Source organism: Fusarium mangiferae (assembly GCF_900044065.1).
Source record: "Fusarium mangiferae strain MRC7560 genome assembly, contig: FMAN_scaffold006, whole genome shotgun sequence".
In the NCBI taxonomy this organism is placed as follows: Eukaryota; Fungi; Ascomycota; class Sordariomycetes; order Hypocreales; family Nectriaceae; genus Fusarium; species Fusarium mangiferae.
This window is the reverse complement of record NW_024573926.1, coordinates 106,030-128,088: the sequence shown is the minus strand read 5'-3', so window position 1 is coordinate 128,088 and position 22,059 is coordinate 106,030. Positions and strand designations below refer to the sequence as shown.

Here is a 22,059-nt window from a genome sequence, read left to right as displayed (position 1 = left end):
AGGGTTGTATCATCATCGTAATACACGTCGTTCCTATGCGGTGACAGGGGTAAGGACGGCGGGCACTCTTTTTTGTTTAACAGGCAAATATGGCGTTGAGGCTTATCCGCCGGGGATCTGATGGTCCAGCGGTGCGAACTTGGGGTACAGGCAGGCGATAGACTACTGTTGGTGCTCTTTGATACGAAAGAACGCCTTGTTAATGAGGGCATGCAAACACAATCATGCAGTACCATCCTGAGAGTGTCTTGATTGGTGAAGTTCATGACAAATGGTTAATGTGGGTGAGCAAAGTGAATCTCGACACACCGTTATCTTTCATCGTCCCCTCTGTAACACAACCGACCGAGATTGCTGCGGCTCATGATCACATGCCATGTTTGGTGAAGAGTGGCGTCGAGTGGAGGTGAGGAAACAAGATGATGTTATCGTGAGTGGGCAAATGGGTGCATCGCCAACACCGGTCTGTTGTTGTTCCTGGGCTTCTCCGGTCCGGATCTTTTCTTCCGGTCACTCCAGAGCCTCCCGTCTGGGCAACTACTTCTCTTCTTATCAAGCTGGTGTTTAGTGTGAGGTGTCGATGAGGTAAGATACTGCACCTGCTCGCAGCTGCCACGTCCACGTCCGCCTCCACATTGAATCACCTGCCAACCTGCATCTCCTTGGTTCTTCTCGCCTGAGGATACAATAACCGCAAGGTGGAGGATTATTAGTAGGTACAAATCCCCCCCAGTTTGTCTTCTCTCTTCTCTTACTTCATTCTTCTTATTCTTCATCCTTTGATTCGTTATTCTACTTCGAACCTGGAATTGAAAGCAATCACAAGCACAAGCACAATCCCTTCTCTTTAGCACGTCTAGAACATTTCCGTGCTCAGCACCTAAGGTGCCTTTACACTCCTTTCATTCTCATGCTCCTTTCTTAAACCATCTTCCTCTCCACCCTGCACTTCATCTACCTAAGCTACTCAATAGCCTTCATCTTTACGGCCTTTAACCCTGCCGGTCCTTTCTTCGTTCAAGGCATTTGTCAATTCTTCCCCTGAACGTTGAACATTATCTTCACCTTCATCATGGCAAAAGCCCCTCGCTTCACTCTTTTGTGGGCAGGGGCCCTTACCCTTCTTCACTTCACCCTGTGTGTCTGTGGCTCAGCCTTGCCCTCTTCTACTGATGATCCCCTCAAGGCAGCCTTGGTGAGCCTTGTGCAAGAAAATGACATAAGTGCTATACTCTACAGTATCCAACAAATTGAGGACAAGTTCAACAACCGCCACTTGTACGACTGGGTTTTCTTCAGTGTCCAGGATCTTCCAAATAGGTTCAAGGATCTCACTTCCAACGCTACCAATGCTACTTGCTTCTTCGAGGTTATTCCTGAGGAGAACTGGAACATGCCTGGTTGGACTGATCACTCCCAACTTTCGGGCTCTCACGGAATTGACTCTGACGGCAACCCAAAGACCTTTAAGCCCATCGCCGACATCCGCCAGATGAAGCGATGGAGCTCGGCTCCATTTGCTAATGAGCAACGTCTCAGCAACTATGAATGGTTCTGGAGAGTCGAGCCAGGCGTAAGTGGTCCTGAAACAGCCACAGTGATGCATCGAAGATTGATCAGGAGCTGACACAAGCAGGCTTCTTTGAGCCAAGACATTCCTTTCGATGTCTTCCGTTACATGCGAGACAACGGTATTGCGTATGGTTACAACCGAGCTGTCCTTGGCCAAGCCAACTTATATCAACTCTCTCGCGTCAAGTCTTTCATTGAAAAGCACCCAGAGCTCCTTCATGAAGAGGCTGATATCACATGGCTTATTGAAAACGGCGCAGGTCTCACTATTCAGTCAAGCTCATCGGACGACAGCTTTGAAGGATCGGTAGACGAGGGCAGTGACAAACTGAGGTCGCGGGTCATTTAGGAGAGCCGCCCTGGTGGTCAACGCAGCTCGGACACTAATAGGTCACAGGATGAGACGGCCCACGACAAAAATACCAAGAATGAAGGGGAGGAAGCATCTTGGATTGGTGGGTCCTTTGCGACTTGGCTAAGTGAAGTTTACGGCAGCAGTCTTTATCCAACCTTTGACATTGGATCCCTCGCTTTCTTCCGCAGCCCTCATCACGCTGCCTTCTTCCACCACCTCGACAGTGCGGGCGACTTTCAGTATCGCCGAGTCGATGATGTCCCGGTGCATAGCTTGAGCGCGAGTCTGTTCCTGCCTCGGGAGAGTGTCTGGAACTTTGGCACTAAGAATATGCAACTCCGCACCCAACTTAATATCCAGCCAACTGGAGTTGGAGCTATTCCAGATGGTGATCAACGCATCGTGGACTTTGAAAACACTGACTCAGGCAACAGTGTCAAACACAAGAATGATGCTGAAGAGGAAAAGAAATCGCTTCACGACAATTGGGAGTTAATGACACCCGACGTGAGCGAACAGTCCGAAAACCCGCACTTGATATCAGGCAATACGTGGATGGGGAAGGACGTAGCGGATGAAGCGGAAGGATGTAGTTTTTTTTGGTTTTGGGGACACATTCTAATTGGATCTCAAGGATTTGCAGGATATGGGTGGGAAACAGATTTTAGTTGTTTGCAAGATGATTGAAGGGACAACTTAGGATCAGGGTGCGACATGTACAGACAATTGGGCTCACCGCCTCGCGGGTCGAGGCAGCACAAAGAAAAGATGAGGTTTCCTTTTCAGATGGATTTTTTTGCGCATGAGTGAGTGAGAAACCACACCATCAGAGCGGTGAATGTAAATGTTGCATAATGTATTACGGGGGGGCCTTTCGTCACAGCTGAGACAGAGGAAGACGTTTTGGCTGGGCCCGAGAAAAAGGCGCCTGCGTCGGGCGGCGGCAGATGTCACACACATGGGTACAGTCGTACAGCGTCTCAGGCGCGTCTTTGACGTGAAAAAGCATGGATGGATGGATGGTTGTCTACCTACGTGGCTGGTGGTGCTGCATATATGATATCTAGAAGACGCACGATGTACGTCACTAAGCAGTGCAGAAGCAGGCAAGTTTGGTCGGATAAATGACGCCATTAAAGAATACAGCATGTGTGAAGCCGGGGATTGTCGACGTCGAAACATATCATATTAGTAAAGGATGTAATTCCCTGGAAGCAAATGACGTACGAAACAAAAACATAGCAGGTTGGGTTTTTGGTGCTTGGACATGTTTGATGAGAAGAGCTGCGGAGTCTGTGGGGTTTGGATGACGATCGGCGCCGGTGGGATCGGAGCCGGGGAGGGGAACGACGAATTTAGTTCGAGATCCGAAGTGAGATTGATTTGGCTTGGAGATTTATGTTTGAAATTGGAAGGTGATTGACCACATCGTATTCGAGCATATAGCCTCGTTTAGTACGGAGTAGCTTATGACAACCTCGGCCTTCTCATACCGATGATTCACGGCTTTTAACATGATACTCTCTGATCATGCTCAGAAATGAACAGAAATGCGCCTTGTTCTTCCGCCGCGTGTGGATAGATTTGTCGCTTGCTATGAAATGAGGGCAAGAGACAGACGATTTGTGCATTCTACACTCAGCCTCGGACAAGATTTTCGGTTAAATCAACCGGTATCCGCCTGTTGTAAAGCTTTTTTTTCCCTCTTGGTTCCTGGCATGAATAAAAAGGTACAGGGCAGGGATAATAAAGGGGCCGGGGGCAACTTAAACAGGGGTTATTAGAGTTAATGACTGCAACGTTGAAATTTTTAAAGGTTTATTAACGATTTATTGAAAATTAAGCAATTACTGCTCTTATTGCTAAGTAGAATGCATTGAAAACTCAACCAATCCCGTCTCTTAAACATGAAGTTTTCATTCCCTGCCCTGCTGAAAACACTCCCAAAGATGCACCTACCCCTGATTCCTGCTCTGTCAGATCCCCGCCCACCCATGCAGAGCTTAGCCAGTGGGGAGGAAGATGCACCGACTGCCACATGCCTTCCTGCCTTACCTGGCTGGGCATAGGTCTGGGTCCTATTTTTATGACAAAAACCAACAGGAGGTAAGGCAAGGGGTTCACAGTTCACAGTTCACAGTTCACAGTTCCTTCCATTGTAGGCTGGACGGCTGTGGTGCTTCCACCTTCCTTTGCACTACCCCAGGGTCACTGTATCCTCCCTGCCTACCTACTTACCTTATCCTATTCTGTAAAGAACGGAGACTTCCTTTTTTGAAGGTGCTCCCCGCCTCTTTCTTCCCCTGCTGTCCTTCTTCTCTTTCATTTCTTCCATATGTAGAAACTCTTTATAAATATTCTCTGGCATTTCGAGAAGTACGGATAGCGAGCACAGATACCCGACGTCGACTGGCAGTGACGATATTGCCCAAGGCATTTGGCTCCCGAGCCTTGGCAGTGCACGATTGCGATCGCGGAGGGGCCCTTGGATCTGCAACAGGAACATTTACAATATTGACGCGCGATCCGAATACTCGATATTACCCCATTTTACTTAAACGAACGAAAAAGAACCCAGAAAAATCATCGGACGTGGTTGGCTGGTGCCCGAGCCATCGTAAAGAATCCGAATTTCGCCCATTGTCGCAACGACTTCCCAGCCCGTGTCGCAAAGCCGCCATCGCGGTTTCAGAGCGCATTGCCCTCTTACTACTAGCCAATTCCTCTTCCACATCACACTCCTGTTACATCACGTCGACACACTCAGCTCTCCTTTCGACTTTACAATGGCGATACTGGAGGCCTTCCCCAAGGCACCTCCTGCTAGCCAGGGTGGCTTCCTAGGTCTGAGCAAGAAGCAGTGGGCTTTGACAACGGTACGAACTTTCTACCTGGTTTTTTGCTATGTTGTTTGGTAATATATAGATTCCCTGGTACTGACGTGCTATTCCAGTTGACCTTTCAAAACTCAGCCCTTATCTTGGTAAGTTTTTGTCGCAACGCATCATCCTAGTCTCAGCTAACATTGCCTTCAGATCATGCACTACTCTCGCGTTATGCCTCCGAGTGGCGATCACCGCTACTTTACTTCGACCGCCGTCTTTCTGAACGAGATCATTAAGCTCGCCGTTTCGCTATCCTTAGCCATCTATGATACCTCAAAGACCTTGGCTCCTACGACACCCGCAACAGTCCTTTTCGAGCAAATCTATAACTCTGTCTTTGCTGGTGATGGGTGGAAACTTGCATTGACAGCTGCTTTCTATACCTTGCAGAATATGCTGCAGTATGTCGCTGTGGGTAACTTGGATGCGGTGCACTTTCAAGTGCTGTATCAGCTCAAGGTATGTCTCACCACTAAGTCATATTCATCTTGGCAAAGTAAGCCCTGTTAGCGTACGTGCTGACCTTTTTTTTTTTTTACAAGATTCTCATTACAGCACTGTTTAGTGTTGTACTGCTGCGAAGGCACTTGGGACCCAAGCGCTGGCTTGCCCTCATCATCTTGACGCTGGGCGTATGTGTTGTGTCACTCCCTCAAGCCGGCTCACCTTCGAGCTCATCCAGCATTCCTCTCCGCCACATGACGGACCATTTCTTCCCTCGCTCGCTTCATGAGCTTGGACACGTACCCACGGATAACAGCCAGGCTGGACATCTAGCTAAGCGATCTGCTACCTATCAAGGCATTGACCATGATTTGCCGCCTCTAGACCCTCTTATGAATTACTCGGTTGGCTTGGTCTCTGTTCTTGTTGCTGCTACGGTGTCCGGCTTGACGGGTGTCTACTTCGAAAAGTTACTCAAAGAGAGTCCCACTCAAGCCAGTGTTTGGATCCGAAACGTTCAACTAAGCTTTTACTCCATCTTTGCTGCCGGCCTTGGTGGTGTCATTTGGCAGGATGGTGAAGGAATCAGCGAGCACGGCTTTTTCGAGGGCTACAATTGGGTTGTGTGGAGTGCCGTTGTGCTCCAAGCTGCTGGTGGCATGCTGGCGAGCGTTGTAATTCGGGATACGGATAATATTGTCAAGAACTTTGCGACGAGCATCAGCATTGTCATCAGCTTCTTGATCAGCATTATGTTGTTCCAGTTCGAGGTGTCGGCAACAGTAAGTTTTTTTATCGTAAGCATAAGACATGGATATTAACACAGCCTGCAGTTCGTCATTGGCACATTCCTGGTTCTCCTCTCTACTTGGATCTACAATGGTTCAGATAGGGCTATTCGCCGTCCTCCACCAATCCAAATCCATAGCTTCGAGAAGCCGGCTATTGAGAGTTTACAAACCCCTCGCAATTTGGCGAACCGACTGACTGTCAATCCTATGGATAGCCCTATGGGGTTGACCACGAGTCGACCAAGCACACCACTACTGCCCAGAACACCAAGTCGATCCAACTTTAAGAGAGACGATTGATCTTTTCGATACATATATCGATCAAAATACCCACCAACTTATACACTCGAATACAAAAAATTCGTATTCGGGGTTTCATCATTATGAAGTCGAACGAAGACATGAATCACGCATCCTTGCAGTAACATTATATATAGCCAGGATCTCATTGGTACATTTCTTGGATAGATAGAACAGCTTGCATAGCCGGTCTGCAGTGGTTATTACTTTCTGCGTACCCCGGTAGGTATGGTTGGCGATAGGAAAAACACCCACTTCTGAGGAGGTGCGGTATGACAGTATACCCCTGATTATAGAAACGTGAATCTTAGATCAAGACTAGAAAGGACGGGAATGGTGTTTCCCCAAAAATCACAGCTTTCAAGTTAAAAATATGGTGGATAGGCTTGGACAAGAATACAAGTCCATTATCGCTGTTTACTTGCTTTACTGAATAGTCATTCCTCTTGATGTGACCTGATGGGAAGCAGTTTTGTTCCTCAGATATCACTCCTATATACACCCTCCATTACGCTTTGATGGCCTCAACTTTTAAGGATATATAGCGCCTCTTTCAAAGAAGATCAAACGCAAACTTTTTGCACTAGTCTAGATTGTAGAAACGAGCTTCGTTTACATAATGACTTCGTTGGTGACATCCTGTAACTCTATTAGCGGGGTGCTCATCGAATAACTCGAGTTGGGAACTTACCCTCTTCAACTCCTTGTAGGGCAAGCAGACACAGTTCTGCACGCGGACCTCATCGCCGACACCGCAGTCCTTGCCAAGGATGGTAATGCTCTGGACCTTGACACCATTCTTGATGATGCTGGTCGAGTGGCTGCCAACAGGGGTAGGGGTACCCTCAACTCGAGCCCAGGCGCCAACGCGGCTACCCCAGCCAATGATGGAGTAGAGAACGCACGCGTCGTGCTTGATCTCACAGTCCTCGAGCACGATACTCTCCTTGACACGGGCGCCAGCGCCAATGTGAGCACGGGGGCCGATGCTCACATTGGGGCCGAGCTTAGCAGTGGGGTGCACTTCGGCTGTAGGGTGAATGAAGACAGGAGGGACGATGTTTGCGCTAGGAGTGGCAAGCTCTTCGCTGTGGTCGGATTGCGCAGCCTTTTGGAGGTAGAGAGCGTTGGCAGGGACAGCAGAGCCAGCAGTCTTGATCTGGCGCCAGAAGTCCTTGGTCTCGTAAACGTAGAACTGCTTGTTATCGGCCATGTCAGAGAGGATATCCTGCTCCAGGCGAATAACCTCGCTCTTCTTCTCTTCGTCATCATCGTCGTCGTCAGGAAGGACGAAGCTGTTTTCAAGGTTATCGGAAGAGGGGTAGGAGACGAGACGAGAGGGTCGGTCGAGGCGGCGCTTGATGGCGGAACGAATAGAGGGGAAGATTGCCTCGGTGGAGAAAAGGTAGACACCGCAGTTGATGAGGTTGCTGATTCGCGACTCGGGCTTCTCGACATAATGCAGAACACGGCGGGTGTGAGAATCGGAGACAATGCAACCGAAGTTTGTCGCGGCCTCGTCGCTCACACGTGTTCCGAGAATGACAGCCTCAGCATCCTTATCGTTGAAAAGCTTAAGCATCTCGTCAAGAGGGAACGAACAGCAAACGTCGGCGTTGAGAACAAAGAGACGCTCGGGGCGGCCCTTGAGGATAGCATCACGGAAGTGGTAGAGACCACCAGCGGTTCCAAGAGCCTCATACTCGCGGAGGTACTTGATAGTGATGGCGGGGAACTCCTTGGCGGAGTCCTTGATGAAGTCGCGGAAGACAGATTCGTCGTAGTAGCCGATGATGTAGACTTCCTGGATCTGCTTGTTGGGGACGCGAGCGACGGAGGAGAGGCAATGCCAGATGATGGGGTGGCCGGCGACTTCGAATAGAGGCTTAGGCACGTCGAGGGAGAGAGGGCGGAAACGGGTGCCGCGAGAAGGACCACCGACCTAGAACAATTACTCTGTTAGAACAGCAAGTTTATAGAGGGGCGTGGGGAGGGTGAAGCTATACCAGGATGACGGCCTTTGTGGCGCCCTGGTCCTTGGTGCGATGGGCCATGGGGACGTGGAGGGACATGATTGCTGTGGTGTGACGAAGAGTGGGAATTGGAGAGAAGAGAGGGAGAAGAAGCTCGTAGGGGGAGCCGAAGTTGAGCTTGATCTTTGTGTTTTGCTGGGGGTAGTGAGTGGAGGGGACACTTTGGAGAATTGAAGGCGGTGACCGAAAAGGGAAACTGTTGATGGGCGGGAACGGTGAGGTTAGGTGGGGGTGGATAGTACACGTGGGAATAGGGGTTCAGCTGAGTGAGGGGCTTACCCTGTATTAAATACTTGAGATGAGAACCGACTTGATTTAGTTTGGTGACGTTTGGGTATTACAGCTTTTTGGTGTCGTTTATTCAATTGTTTCAGAAACCGAAGTGCCCGCGATTGTGAGTGCGATCAAAAGTGTATCCATATCCAACTGTTCAGATCGTTGCAACCCAAGTAAGTGATGTTGGATGTAACCAGACAAGAAGATCGAAATCATTAATATTCCACAGTCAGACCCCTCAATTGTATGTACACATGCGCGAAAACGGTGCTTTCAGCTTCAGAGCTATTACTCTTGGGTGTTGTTGGTAAGCTGTCGAACCTGGTGACTTGTATCAGATTCGAGAGCATGATGGGTCCGGATAATACTTGTTATCGTCATTATTTGAAATAGATAAACGAAATATCTTGCCTAGATGTATGAGCTACTGCCCTTCATGGAGGTTTTATATGATATATACCTTAGGTAGGTGTAGTAGAAACCACTCCACGACTTGAGATGTTAATCACCACCAGCAAGCCCACGTTCTCGGTTCAATTTTCGTATCAGGCAGTTCCACCAGAACCAAGCATCGTGAGATGTTTCCTTGAACGTAGGGGTATATTGGCTAGGATGTTCAAAATTCAAAATGATTGGAAGCTTGCAAATGGGCAGCGCTTTGTCTAAGAGACAAAGAGGAGAATCAAATGAAGGGTAGCTGACCAGGAACAGCAAGATGCTAGAAGGAGAAATGGAAATTTCAGTAATATATATTTAACTCACAGTAATCCTATAGAAGCGAGCTGATTTGTTACTCATGTGTTGAACATTGAAGCAGGGCCTGGCATGACTTCAGTCTTCGCACATCTCAGGCAGCAGACTTTGCCGCGGCAATTATCGGGCAAAGGTACCCACAAGAGAATTTGTGAGGTTACAATTTATGCAAATATTGCTTCTCGTAGGGGATTTGTAACACGAGTAATTGAAGGAGTTGCGTGATGTCTGCAGGTTGCCAAGAAGTGGGAATGGATACGAACCGTTCCGTTCCTTGTTTTTGATTGTGTGGAATCTATAGCCCCTCGACAAGTAGCATTTGAATCTCGGGCTTGGATAATTACTAATGGGTTGACAGTATGAAAAGCCTAATTGATAGTTTTGCCCTCAACTTCTTCAACTGTGTCAGTCTTGGCATCGTGAACCAACTTTAAACCTCATCTTGAGATCTTCAAACCGAGTGGGTCGAGTTTTAGCTGCCGAAGATAGACCCCTGCTAGAGAGTGGATATTGACGGATTAGAATAGAAATGGACCCATTGTTAACCTCTTCTGAGCTTTATGAACATAATAAATGTCGAAGACATAGACTATGACTTTGAGAATGCGAAAACAGCCATCACACAATAGGGTGGCTGAGGCGGTGAACAGGTCAATTGAGACAACATGCAAAAGCCCCTCCATCAATGAACCAATGCAACACTCATCAGCCGATTCCAAGCCTCCCTCTCCGCACTTGCCCGCCATCTCAGGACACAACGGCTACCTTCATCCAGTCAAAAGCCAAAGGCGCCTAAGTCAGGGGTACCCATCCCTGGAGATGTTACCTACCGGGCTGCCGTCTGGGGAAAATCCGGGGTTCCTTTGTGTACTCGATAAGTCCCTCGTCCGTACTGTGGCGGCTCGCAGCACGGCTTACATGCCCCCAAACAGCTTCTCCAAATACCATGATGTGACTTTGCTGAAGACCTGGATAATATCAGACATGCGCGCCCCGTCACTCATCAATGACGGCAAGAAATTCCCCGCAAGTAACGGTTCACCTCCTCTTTTAAGAGAGACGAGTTCCCGACGCGAGTGGAGGCGTTTTCCTCCTTGATACTTACCTTAGGTCCGTTCCGTTGTCAACACTTCCTTCAGATCTGCGGATTCATTGCCGACTATCAATCTTGTCAATTGCTGACTATATATTCATTGACTGTCAAAATGTCTCCTCTCGTCGCTCGCGTCGCTCGCTCTGCTGTCGTCCTTCGACCTCTCCCTGCAGCCCAACGAGGACTCCGCACTTCGAGCATCCTCCGTGATTCCGAGCCGTACCAGGCGAAGCCGCCCAAGCAGAACCAGAATCAGTATGGATACACGAATTGAGATAAGGGTGAACTGGACTAATGATTTATTCTCAGTAACAAGATTCTCGTCGCTGGTGCCCTCGCTATTGGCGGTGGGTTCTGGTGGTTCTACCGAGGGGGTAAGCCCGTCCTCGACGCGTCTGGTGAACCCAAGGCACCTACCAAGTAAATACGACAAATATTACTAGAACAGTCTGGAATTTCAACTGCGAAAACGACACAGGTGAAAAGATATAATGGCGACGGCGATGGCAACAAAGGCATGTGGATGGGGAGGGACCTGTCATTTCCTCTCTGGGCAGAGAGCTCCAGCCTGCAAAAGTACACCTTGAATGGTGTAATGTCTTATTGGTGAACACCTTCAGCCAACATTATGCATAATATCACTTTATTTGCGCCATGCACATGCAAATCTCGCTGAATAAATGCTTCGCATTGCTTTATTTGAACCTACACTTCTGAGCTGCCGCCCTATGACGTTGATGAACTTAGCATTGCACATAAAATGCATTCAAATAACCCACTTCGCAATAATACCATACCATACCAGCCTTCTAGTCCATCTTAGGAGATGCGAGAGACAATTGATGGCCAAGTTACCAATTGGAAGGACGAGCTCTGTCACATGCAGAAACTAATCGTCGTGGAGGAGAGAAAGGGCCCTGCTTAAACTTTACCTCCCGTTGGATAATGCGCCCAAAAAGGAAAATTTCACCTCAACACCAAGTAAGAATCACAGAGTCACATGCATAAATAACATTGAAGACACTTGAGCACATGACAAAAAGAAGAACCGACAAAACATAATCTCGCATGCCCCGTACTGGAATCGAACCAGTGATCTTATCATTACTAGTGATACGCTTTACCACTGAGCCAACGGGGCTTGTCTAGCGACATACACAAGCTTGGAGGCTTGCTTCGATGGCTGTCTGAGATGTACGACAGTATAAGATAGACCATAGATTAAGACAGCGAGCCCTTGTTTTCTCGTATGTCTCTATCTGCCTAGGTATAGGAAACAAATATTCTTCGCGCCATTCCCATGCTTCCTTTCTAAGAAATTGACTTTCATTCTTCGTGGTGGACGTATTCCCAGTCTTCAGATTGAGCTGGAGAATCTGAGGACGTCGCTGCATCTCCCCCCAATGCTTGTCCTACTGGCACCCTTCCTGTGGAGCTGGAAGCAGGCCTGCTTTTGAAGGCTTGTTGGCGCTGGCGAGATACAGCGGAACCATCTAGCCGCCTAACTAAAGCATCAAAAGCTGCCTGGCGGCTAACGTCGTTTGCGCCGTTCGTGGTGGAATCCGTACAGGACGGCGGCGCGTTTCCTACCGGGGCACTGCGTGAAAGGCGAAGAGCAGTTGTTTGAGAACCCTGCTGACCAGCTTCAGAGGTGGGCTGTTGAGCAGTTGTCCTTGAGTGCGCATGATAACTTCTGGGAGGGAGGACAAGAGAGACAGGAGTTGGGGTATGCCTTTCAAGAGTAGTTTCCATGACACGCTTCTCATGCTCACAGGGACTCTCCCGGTTTGTTCCCAGGTAAGGGGAAGTCTGTTGAAGGAAAGAGCTTGGAGGAGCAGAGGCTGGAAGTTCTTGAGGTATCGAACTCTCATCCTTGGCTGTCTGCTCGGGTGAAAGTTCAAGGTCTATGAGAGCACGTATGTATTGTATTTGCGCCTTCATGGTATGGTAAATTGGGCATAAGCTGCCAAAAGTACCGAGTGTGAAAAGTAAAATGCGGACGGCGGCATTGAATGAGCTGAAGATGTAGGACTCTGTCCATTCCAAATTCGTCAAATATGCTTGGTAAGTCAGAACACTTGCCAGTGTGCAGGCATCGTGGGCGAAGCTGAACTGAAGGATCATCATCCAGCTCGAAAAGATGACGGCACGGGCTCGGTTCCATTCGCTGCGCTGAATCCATGCCAGCGGCTTGAACTTGGTGGTAGACCCTTGGTTCTTGGCATCACCGTTCGACTTCGGGTTGAGCTGCTTTTTGATCATGAAGTAGTTGAGAAGAACGACCAAGAAGATGTACAAGAAGTACCTGGAGATTGACACCTCAACCATGTCGGGGGTTACCGCCTCAACGGCCCCAAGATCTTGTAGCTTTCCCAGCAGGTTTGGGCACGGTAGGTCTTTTTGTACGAAGAAGACATTATTGACAACCCCGTTGTTATCATAGCTCTTCAAGCATAGCTTGGAGCCCTTCATTTTGACGATGCTCATGTTGAGATCAAAGATGTGGTTTCCTGTTGGACTGCAAGTTGAGAAACGTTCTTGAAGAATAAAGAGATAGAAGTGTATAAAGGTCGAAGGTGGGATGCAGTGGCCCATAAATAAGGAAGAATATCTTGTTAAGCTTTTCGCTCATGTAACTTTGAAAGCTTTCCACGCAAAGATTCTTTCTTACAAGCCACAATATTGCTGTTTATTGAGGCTTCCCGAAAGTTACTTGCCTATATATGAAAGCTAGTCCTGTGAAATGAACGCAGTTAAGCTAAGTGTGAACATGAAATTATGGACTGAAAGTTCGTTAAGGACCACAGTTGCACTCAGTCACAGACGTGATTAACTTATAGTGAATCTTCAGCCATCGAAGCTTGATCGAATTTAACCAATACCAGATGGAAAATACATAATTTTAATTATTTCAAAATGTGCAAAAAAGCTTCGTGGGCTTTGTGTAGGTCTTGGGTTTTCAAAGACTTTAAGGAAAGTAGGTAAACTCTCGTCACAAGATTATCCTAAATCAAGAAGCGGGTTGCTCGCCTCATGCATAAAACATTTTTCTTCAGACTAACTCTAGCATGGCCTAACCATGAAATTATCAAAAGAAACTAGAGTTAATATTCTATACAAGCCTCGTGATTGGGAAGTTTCTTCTACTAAAGACAGACGTTGGAGTAGCCACGATTCATTGCAAGCCAAAAGTTGCAAAGTGCTACAGATACAATTGTGCAATTAAAAATTTATCTCGAAAAGCTAGTTGTCAAAGGAAGCATGGCTCTTAACAAATTTATGGTGGAAGCTTGACAGAATATACCACATGGGATCAAAGAGTTTAATAAGTCTGAGTAACATTATCAGCTCACTACGCTCACATGCCACCCCAACTACCGGCACCCGCACCCATTTGATCCATCGTAGGCCTACTCAAAGTCCTTAAAGTCTCATCCCAGTTCCGCCAATCGATATCATCAACTTCGCCAGGATCCATGTTTAGGTCGAGTCCAGGATTGGGCCCAGCTCTGTTTTGTAAAAGCTCATCGATATCACCGAGAGCACCTGGATCTTGCGTGTGCTGAAATACATCTGAACCTGGCCATGGTGATAGGCGAGCCCCTCCAAGTGCTTGGGGATCGTTGTCGTTCCTATGTGTAGACGCAGTCCCTGATATGGCGGGCGATGCAATGCTTGAGAGACTTCCAAGGCTACTATCCCCTGGGAAAAGACCACCCACGTTCTGCGCTCCAGAATCAACCCCTTCGTAGTATATGGCAATGTTTGGATTGCCCGAGTGAATGTTTTGCCAGGTATTGGGGTCAAAAACACTCATTTGGTCGAGTGGCTGTTGGGCCTGTTGCTGGGTTTGCGGAAAGGTCGCAGGTTGATCTGCGCTGGGCAAAATGCTCTGGTACTCGGTATCATCGGAGAAGTCTCCCGGCCGAAATATCTTTCGCCATCGGGCTCGGAGTTCTGACATGCGGGTCTCCATTCCGGGCGCAGGACCAATACGTTCCAGTACAGGTTTGATTCTCTCCTCACGATCGAGACGTCTCGCTGCCTCAGGATCAGCGCGTAACCGAACAAGTTCTGATTCACGATGTCGTTTGGCTTTAGTGAAGAGCCTTTTAATAGGCATCCATGCAGCAGTATGGTTTGTGTTGTTGCTGCCATCGATTGGGTGATCATAGTCGAGAATTTGGGCAGCTTCCCACGCTCGCTCCGAGGTGACACCCCAAGGCCGTTTCGAGAGTTCCAGCAGCATGCATGCAATTGCGTGCCATTGACGGTAGGACTTGAACAGCCAGCGCCATTGCCTGCAGCTGGGATCAATATTGAGAATGTGGCTGTACTCAACGATCTCAATACAAGACTGCCACAACCGGCTTCGGATCTCGTATGATACCTCCAGGCCCGTCCCGGGGAATAGCACAGGTTGATATATGATGAGGCCAACCTTTGCCATCATGATTCTAGAAATAAGAGAAGCAACCCAGAAAATAGGGTCATCTTCCCTCATAAGATGTTTCAGAAACTTATCCTCCATGCGTTCGTAGACTTCAACTAGCATGCGCTCACGCTCTTCAAGGCTTTTTTCCATCTCTTTAGGATCAACAGGACGCATTTGCGCTATGGCTGTGAATAAGCCTCGAGATAGGGCGGTGATCTCGTAACGTGAGAGGCAGATGGCGGAGTCAGTGCGGCCTTGACGGGGAGTTGGTGTCTCGGTAAACGATGGGTCAATATCAGCGTCGTTTATGTTTGCTGGGAGTTGAGTGTCAAAGGTCTTGTCGCCTATGATCAGATCAGACCCCATTTCCTCAGCAGAACGGACGTCAAGAGACACAATGGCCCACCAAAGACGACGGCGCATCTCAACCTCAAACGGTGAGAGGCCAAGCTGCTGACCATCGCGGTAGAGACCAAGGGCTTGAGCCATTCGGACACAGAGACTGGTAAGCGTCCATGCGAATTTGCTATCATCGTGACACTTGACTACAGTGAGATAGATAACAAATGCTTGCAGCATAGCCATGTTGGTGGTGTTGAGAAGATTAGACTTGGCTAGAGCTTGTTCAAGAGCGAAACGAAATTGAGAAATGAAGTGAGATTGAGACGCGCCGAGATTTGCTTCAACCTAGAATGTGTGAGACGGCGTCCATGTCTTGTGTAAGTGAGGGCTCACCTCTTGTGTCTCCATAGAAGTCACAGCTGAATAATAGATGGCAAACACAAGCGCTTCATCTCCAGGACGCAGATCATGCTCTCCGCGCCTCACTTGAGTCATGAGTCTGCTCATGGTGGGGATGTGCAACACCTTGACAAGAGGTTCAATATTCTCGAGATAGATCTGCCAAAGGAATGAGCCTTGTGCGGGCAACGGATGAAGGCCTGTAAGATCAACATCGGCAGAGCTGTAGCCAAAAAGAAAGCTGTGGTGATCATGCTCGAGACCCAAGTTCTGTGGAGGGGACTGCTCAGGAGTCGTATCATCTTCAAACTCGGCTTCTTCTTCGTTCATAGTCTCCATCTCGTTGCGGATTTCAGCGAGCTGTGCATGTCAGATGATGCTCAGAATTGTCGAGGAGACCGTACCTCATCGTTGAGCTTGACGAAGAAGCCACTATTGACGTATCGCGGCGTGGAGTCTCCATCATGGAGTACTAAACGGCCAAGCTGTTTATTGATCTTTGAGAAATCGGTGCTCTCAGACTCTCTCTTGACCTTCTCAGTGGCTGCTTGAACGACATCCTTTGCACTCTTGTTCTTTTCTGAAGCTAGTGGTGATTCTCCATTGCTCACTTCCATGTCATTCTCACTAGCGGTACCTTGACCACTCATCTCGTGAAAAAGCCCCTCAAGCTTCCGTAATCGATCCAAGAGATCGATCTCACGCTCACTCTGCCCAGCGGCAGTACCTGTAGGCGCAAGCCGCGTCTGACGTGGTGCGCGGCCCGGAGCAGGGTAGATGCAATCGCATTGAGCCCGCCGACAGTTGCTACAGGGCATCGTCTTGTCACATCGGACTCTGCGCCTGCGACAAGTAACGCAGCTACGTGGATTTAGCAGAGGAGCGCCTGAAGTCATGAGGGCCACGGGTCGGTCGTGGGGAATTGTTGCGTGGCCTACTTGCCGCCCGGTAGTTGCGGGGTTAGTAGGCCGATGAAGGCTCCCAAGTGAGGCGCCAGAAGATGGCGTCTTGGGCGTTTTTGAAGCCATCACCAAAATTGTTGTTGGGTTGGTAATTATCTTCAGCCTTATGGCAGATGGTTCAAGGCGGAGGCTCAATCATTAAATACTGGATCATGGAATGATGTGCAGACATAAGGCCTGATTGAAAGACGAAACATCCTGGCCTCCAGTCAGCACTAACAACACTCTGTTGCAACTTATTACAGGGTCTGAGGCCCTGCCCATCTCGTTCGCCACGCCGCTAAGCGAATCCTTCAAGATGGATGCTGACATACCTGAGATAAGATGGGCGGTTGAAATGGAATATCGATTTGTCTCGGCTCGTTGCGTGTGACTTGTGTCAGATCTGACATGGTGGTCCTAGCGTGAACGCATGTTAATTACTAATGGTAGATGCAATCGAAGAACTTGGCCGAGCTTATTAGCACCTCACACCTACTTTACCTTGCAAATACTGTTTCCTCATGATCCTACAGAAGCTCGAGTCTTCGGCGATAACTTGCTATGGCCGAACGCTTTGCCACTCGTTTTCGACATGCTCCTGCTTTCCATTTCCCTTTCCTCGATGGAGTGGACTTTTAATACAGGATGCAGATCTCAATGCCTTTGGAGTGGGACAAAGAAGGGCATCACAATGTCCTCTCACATCTTTGTGCCTACTCGAATGGAAGAAAGTCCCAGGGAGAACGCGGTTCTTTCAGAAGGTAATGCGACCAGACCGCTTTGTACGCTCTCTCCAGCTTCGTCTGCTTCCAACATTTGAAGCTCTTGAGATGAGGCATACTTGCTGCAGCTATCGAAGGGGAAAACTCAAAAGCGTGGCCATCAAAAAGCGCCAGATACGGACCCAGGAACTCTATTTTACTTGGAGAACCCTCCTATGTGATTGATCTGGAAGTGCAAGCCAACCAAAGACCAGCATATCCGAATGGACACTCAAAAGAGGTCGAGTGTGACACTCCTGAACACTACAATGAACGAATTCTTGACTTTAGTTGCAAGAGAATCTACAACGAAATGCTATTCTAGAATTCCCATTTTGGATATTGGCAGCTAAGCATGCAAGAGCTATATACTGCATAACAAGAAGAGCAATACTAGATGGGATATATTCCAGTGAACATTCAAGTTGGTAGTTCATTCCCCCCAACGCTGGGTGCTACACAGAGTATCATCTAAAGTGGCAAAAGCTGCTGGCCTAATACTACTGACAGACTTCTGCAGTCTAAGAGTTGGGTTTGTTGTGTAAGGTCAGTCAAGGATTTATGTATCATAAGATATAGTTTATGGAACTTCAGACGGCGATGATCAAACAGAGCAATAGCAAATGTTCATCTCACGACTTGATGAGGATCAATGAGAAGTTCATATAAGCCTGTTTGGAAGTATCCAATAGTCTTGGATGTTGGAAGTCTATTGCAACGCAATGATATCCATCTCCATGCTCGCACCAGCAGGAAGTTTCGGGGATTCGCATGCACTTCTAGCAGGCTTGTGTGGAAAATACTCGGCATAGACCTCGTTCATTTCCTTCATGTCATCCATATTCTGAAAGTAAACCTGCAGCATCGTCAGAAAAGGACATGGAAATATCAAATGTGCAACACACCGTTACCCGAACAGCCTTGTCAAGGCTAGAACCTGCTTCCTCTAGAACAGCCTTTGCGTTCTGACACATCTTGTGCGTCTTCTCAGCAATGGTTCCTTCTATAAGCCTAGCCTGTGAGTCGGCGGGGATTTGGCCTGACAGGAAGACCATGCCGTTGGCCTTGATAGCTTGGGTGTATGGCCCAATAGCTGGCACTTCTGATCAACATTCGGTTCAAAGACATGGAGAAGATAATACGAACGTGCAACGGCCTTGGGAGAGAATACGTGATCCATAGCTGCATAAGATCGAATCGAGGCTGAGAATGCGCGACTACATCCGTAATTGATAGTTCTTGGGTGTATGTTGATTTGGGGTATATATGCCGCTGGTCGTAGGATGGACAAAACCGGAGCAATACAACGGGCAGCCAGCGTCATGATGTTAAAAACAGAACGTAAATTTTGTGTTTGCTGTCATAGAAGCTTACCTTATTAAATATTGCTCGAGAATAAGTCTCGGAATCCCGCTCCGCACTATACGTACTGATCTACGGAACAGGATTCCGGTGTAAGTCGGAGCTAACTCTTAGGACTCTCCCAAGCTGTCACACATTTCTGACCATGTCTTATATTGGGTTATTTCGAAGCAATGCATGACTACTCTAGTATTGAGCATTTAGTTTAGATGTTTGTTGACATATCGTCCATATCCCACATCCACCCATTATCAAGCATATCAGTGTCTGATATATCAAAACCTTCCACGTTCAGATCATCAATCACTGAAAGGATTGTGTTAGGGTGCGCGGGATCTCCAACTACATTTCCATCTCTTATGTTTGCCCACAATGGGTCAGGTGATATACCTAACTGCCCCGGCTGGGTTATAGCATATTCGTCCAGGCCAGGAACAAGACTCATATTGAACATGGTCCCAGTGTCCTGATGCTGGCGACTGTTGTTCCCTCGTAACTTAGTATGTAGTTCTAAGATTTGCACGAGATCGGACCTGTAGGCTTGCGCCGGAGCTACACGCCGTGATACAAACTCGCCAAGTAGGTTCATAACCTGGGGCAAGTCCCAAAGCAGCTCATTTGCTGGCCGGATGATATCGATTAGGATCAAAGCGAAGGCCGCCGAAAAGAGTGCATCGATATCATATGGCAAGAAGATATCTGGACTTAAGTTAATAACATACAGTCACAGACGGAGCTGACGAACTCACCGCACATCATCTGTTGCTTCAGAATTGACATGATCTTGAGAATTTGGACAGCAGACTCGATGCACATCTTCAGCATCGACTCAAATGGCGACGAAGAGTGGCGAGCATCGGGTATGGGAGCATTTGATGCTAGAAGAGGCTTGAGAAGTGAGAAGAGAACAGGCCTAACAGTCAAAATCACACACTGAGACCTAATTAGTGCGGGTTTATAGACTTTGTGAGTAACATGCCTGGTGGAGCAGAAGATGGAGTGTAGCAGACTCGCGAGAAACTGGTTGGCTTGGTTGCTGGACATCTAACGGAAGATGTTGACGTAGGATAACGTAAGTTTCTGCAATACGAGAAAGAATTGACTTCACTTCAAGAAGGAAACTCCGCTGATGATCGTGTACTCCATATATGGCTGTGAACGTCTATATAAGTAAACATTCACACAGTATAGGTCATGAAGCTCACCATCAAGGATCTTGCCGAGATGAGAAGAAAGGATCGCATGGATAGCGAATGCGCTTTGCGACTCATCTCCTGACTTTATTTCTGGGAACGGAATTGAGATGTCATCGTCTCTCATGACAGACGGACTGCCTAGCATTGCCGCGCACTTCCTGTCGATGCAGTATACTGTCCACCAGAGACGTCTTTGGTACTCAAAGTTTGAGGATCTCAAAGCTTCCGGAAACCTTTTGTTCAGAACTTTGGTGACAGAAATTCGCAGGGCTTGGCCAATCTAAAGGACCAATTAGCTGGACGAACATTGAATGTGCACAAAGCCGCAAGCTAACCGTGACGTAGGCCTCCTGTAGGAGATCGGTTGCATGCATGAACAAAGCAGCCAAACAGAGAACCTCAATTGACAACAAAGGATCCTCGTAGAGTCTTCTTATATCTGGCATAGCTTCAATGGCAAGTGTGAAGTATGTCATTCCGGAGGGGCCCATCTCAGAGTGTTCTCTAGACTGTATCGACTTGCCGAATGCTAGTATAAGTAGCATCTGGATGTGCCATAGGGTTGCATCAATCTCCAAATCTTTGTCACGGTCATCGTAAAATCTCCTCAGTCTTTGAAGAAACATGTCTGCATCAAAAATGGAGTAGAGAGAACCGATGTGCACAATCACTGTGTTGGTCAAGTATTCAGCGTAAGAGAGCTTTGGCAATGCGATACTTGACAGATCGAGAGCTATTGGCGGCAGTGTTCGTGTATAAGATATGTCCTGTCGTTCCATAGATACGCTCCCAGGATCTGCGATTGGGGATGACCGTTGAAGAAGGTTGCGGACATTGCGACTGAAGCTGAGAGTCGAGCTGTGCCCAAGGTAGGCTAATGCGGTAAGCATGTCAGTTTCTTCAAGGTAAAAAACGGCAGACGCACCGGCATGTCCATAGCGATGGACCTTGATCTGTGGCTCGGAAGTGACAAGGGTATTTGTAAGGGAACTGGACTCCGATCTCTTTTCAAGACTTAGTCAAGGAACAGGGCACATTCACGATGTGATACATACCGACGGCGTCCTAGTTTCGCCCAGGGGGCTTTGCGGAGGGTTTCTTGATGGATAGCGAGCATTAAGCTGCACTGAACCCGATGAGAGGGCTTCGGTGGTCGAGTTTAGACCTTGGACGGAGCGTGATTGAGCCTCAAGTGACTCGATGCGAGCGTGTAATTGGTCGAGGTAACTAAGTCCATCAGTCTTAGCAAGGTTCAATCTACCTGGACCAATCACATACTCTACAGATACTGCTACTTTCTTTTCTTTCTCCTCAAAGACGCAAGTTTCCTTACGTCTAATGCATCTTTCACAAGGATGGCGCCCTGAACAGCGAGTCTTGCTGTTGCGGCAGGCGATACAGCTACTCAGCGTCAATTAAATTGACAAGGTATGAGAGAAGCTATGAACTGACGCGTTGGATATCTTTTCGCGCTTGCGAGCTCGGGCTCGAGTCGATCGCACGTTTATCTCATTGTCCATTTGTTCGACTTCTGAACGAACAATGGAGCTCATTGGCATTGGATGTCGGAGTGAAGTTCCGGAGGACGGGAATAAGATAGATGATTGAATGTGGGGACGGGACGTTGTGTGACAGACCCACTACCCGCTTCTAGGTAGGGAGCTGTTAGGCTGTTCACCCACTGTAGGGTCTATCGTTTCAAGGTAGGTTACTATAGTACGTATCAAGACGAAGTCAATAGGCAAACCGCCGTAAGACAATAAAATTGTTTGATTGGAGCGCACTGACCAAGCTTGATATGCCTAATTGCGGAGAAGGCTTCATTCAACTGCCGCTCAGGGGGAGGGAACACTGACGCGCTAACGCGTTATCTTTGGGTTATCGCCTGCAGCCCTGCCCCAGCCTCCTTTTTTATCTGCTGTTCCTGGCTGCATCTCATCCACTCCATGCAGCAATAACTGCTGTTAAGACAGGGGACGATAATCGCAGCACCAGCTTCTCAATAGAGACCAATTGGTATGGAAAATGTCGGAACATTACACTAGACTCTGTTTAGTAGCTGGAAGAGATTTTTAGATGCACTCGGAAATGTTGCGCGCCTTCAATTACTCTCATAAC

General features: G+C 48.0%; 8 protein-coding genes and 1 non-coding gene across 9 annotated transcripts; 3 read left to right on the top strand and 6 right to left on the bottom strand.

Moving 5' to 3' along the window:
• Positions 1-1,072: 1,072 nt before the first annotated feature.
• FMAN_16119 (uncharacterized protein) lies at positions 1,073-2,614 on the top strand (the record flags this gene model as incomplete). The annotated part of the gene is made up of 3 exons (XM_041831537.1): positions 1,073-1,573; positions 1,637-1,879; positions 1,970-2,614. 3 exons carry the CDS (start codon positions 1,073-1,075, stop codon positions 2,612-2,614), a joined length of 1,389 nt encoding a protein of 462 aa, XP_041682090.1.
• Positions 2,615-4,713: 2,099 nt separating this feature from the next.
• Positions 4,714-6,347, top strand: FMAN_02799 (putative UDP-galactose transporter; the record flags this gene model as incomplete). The annotated part of the gene is made up of 5 exons (XM_041831536.1): positions 4,714-4,803; positions 4,881-4,910; positions 4,963-5,271; positions 5,355-6,038; positions 6,090-6,347. 5 exons carry the CDS (start codon positions 4,714-4,716, stop codon positions 6,345-6,347), a joined length of 1,371 nt encoding a protein of 456 aa, XP_041682089.1.
• Positions 6,348-6,959: 612 nt separating this feature from the next.
• FMAN_02798 (uncharacterized protein) lies at positions 6,960-8,419 on the bottom strand (the record flags this gene model as incomplete). Its single annotated transcript, XM_041831535.1, has 3 exons — positions 6,960-6,986; positions 7,039-8,289; positions 8,354-8,419. 3 exons carry the CDS (start codon positions 8,417-8,419, stop codon positions 6,960-6,962), a joined length of 1,344 nt encoding a protein of 447 aa, XP_041682088.1.
• Positions 8,420-10,614: 2,195 nt separating this feature from the next.
• FMAN_02797 (uncharacterized protein) lies at positions 10,615-10,926 on the top strand (the record flags this gene model as incomplete). The annotated part of the gene is made up of 2 exons (XM_041831534.1): positions 10,615-10,757; positions 10,812-10,926. The coding sequence occupies 2 exons, from the start codon at positions 10,615-10,617 to the stop codon at positions 10,924-10,926; spliced, it is 258 nt and encodes an 85-aa protein (XP_041682087.1).
• A 645-nt stretch (positions 10,927-11,571) lies between these two features.
• tRNA lies at positions 11,572-11,643 on the bottom strand. Its single transcript has one exon. It is a non-coding gene; the product is annotated as a tRNA-Thr (tRNA).
• Positions 11,644-11,828: 185 nt separating this feature from the next.
• On the bottom strand, positions 11,829-12,989 carry FMAN_02796 (uncharacterized protein; the record flags this gene model as incomplete). The annotated part of the gene is made up of 1 exon (XM_041831533.1): positions 11,829-12,989. One exon carries the CDS (start codon positions 12,987-12,989, stop codon positions 11,829-11,831), a length of 1,161 nt encoding a protein of 386 aa, XP_041682086.1.
• Positions 12,990-13,860: 871 nt separating this feature from the next.
• On the bottom strand, positions 13,861-16,328 carry FMAN_02795 (uncharacterized protein; the record flags this gene model as incomplete). Its single annotated transcript, XM_041831532.1, has 3 exons — positions 13,861-15,624; positions 15,673-16,038; positions 16,083-16,328. 3 exons carry the CDS (start codon positions 16,326-16,328, stop codon positions 13,861-13,863), a joined length of 2,376 nt encoding a protein of 791 aa, XP_041682085.1.
• A 1,764-nt stretch (positions 16,329-18,092) lies between these two features.
• On the bottom strand, positions 18,093-18,707 carry FMAN_02794 (putative BRT1 protein, down-regulated by mating factor B; the record flags this gene model as incomplete). The annotated part of the gene is made up of 3 exons (XM_041831530.1): positions 18,093-18,239; positions 18,289-18,485; positions 18,530-18,707. 3 exons carry the CDS (start codon positions 18,705-18,707, stop codon positions 18,093-18,095), a joined length of 522 nt encoding a protein of 173 aa, XP_041682084.1.
• Positions 18,708-18,950: 243 nt separating this feature from the next.
• Positions 18,951-21,494, bottom strand: FMAN_02793 (uncharacterized protein; the record flags this gene model as incomplete). The annotated part of the gene is made up of 9 exons (XM_041831529.1): positions 18,951-19,444; positions 19,495-19,658; positions 19,756-19,897; positions 19,951-20,221; positions 20,277-20,815; positions 20,867-20,945; positions 20,997-21,168; positions 21,220-21,342; positions 21,394-21,494. The coding sequence occupies 9 exons, from the start codon at positions 21,492-21,494 to the stop codon at positions 18,951-18,953; spliced, it is 2,085 nt and encodes a 694-aa protein (XP_041682083.1).
• Positions 21,495-22,059: the final 565 nt, after the last annotated feature.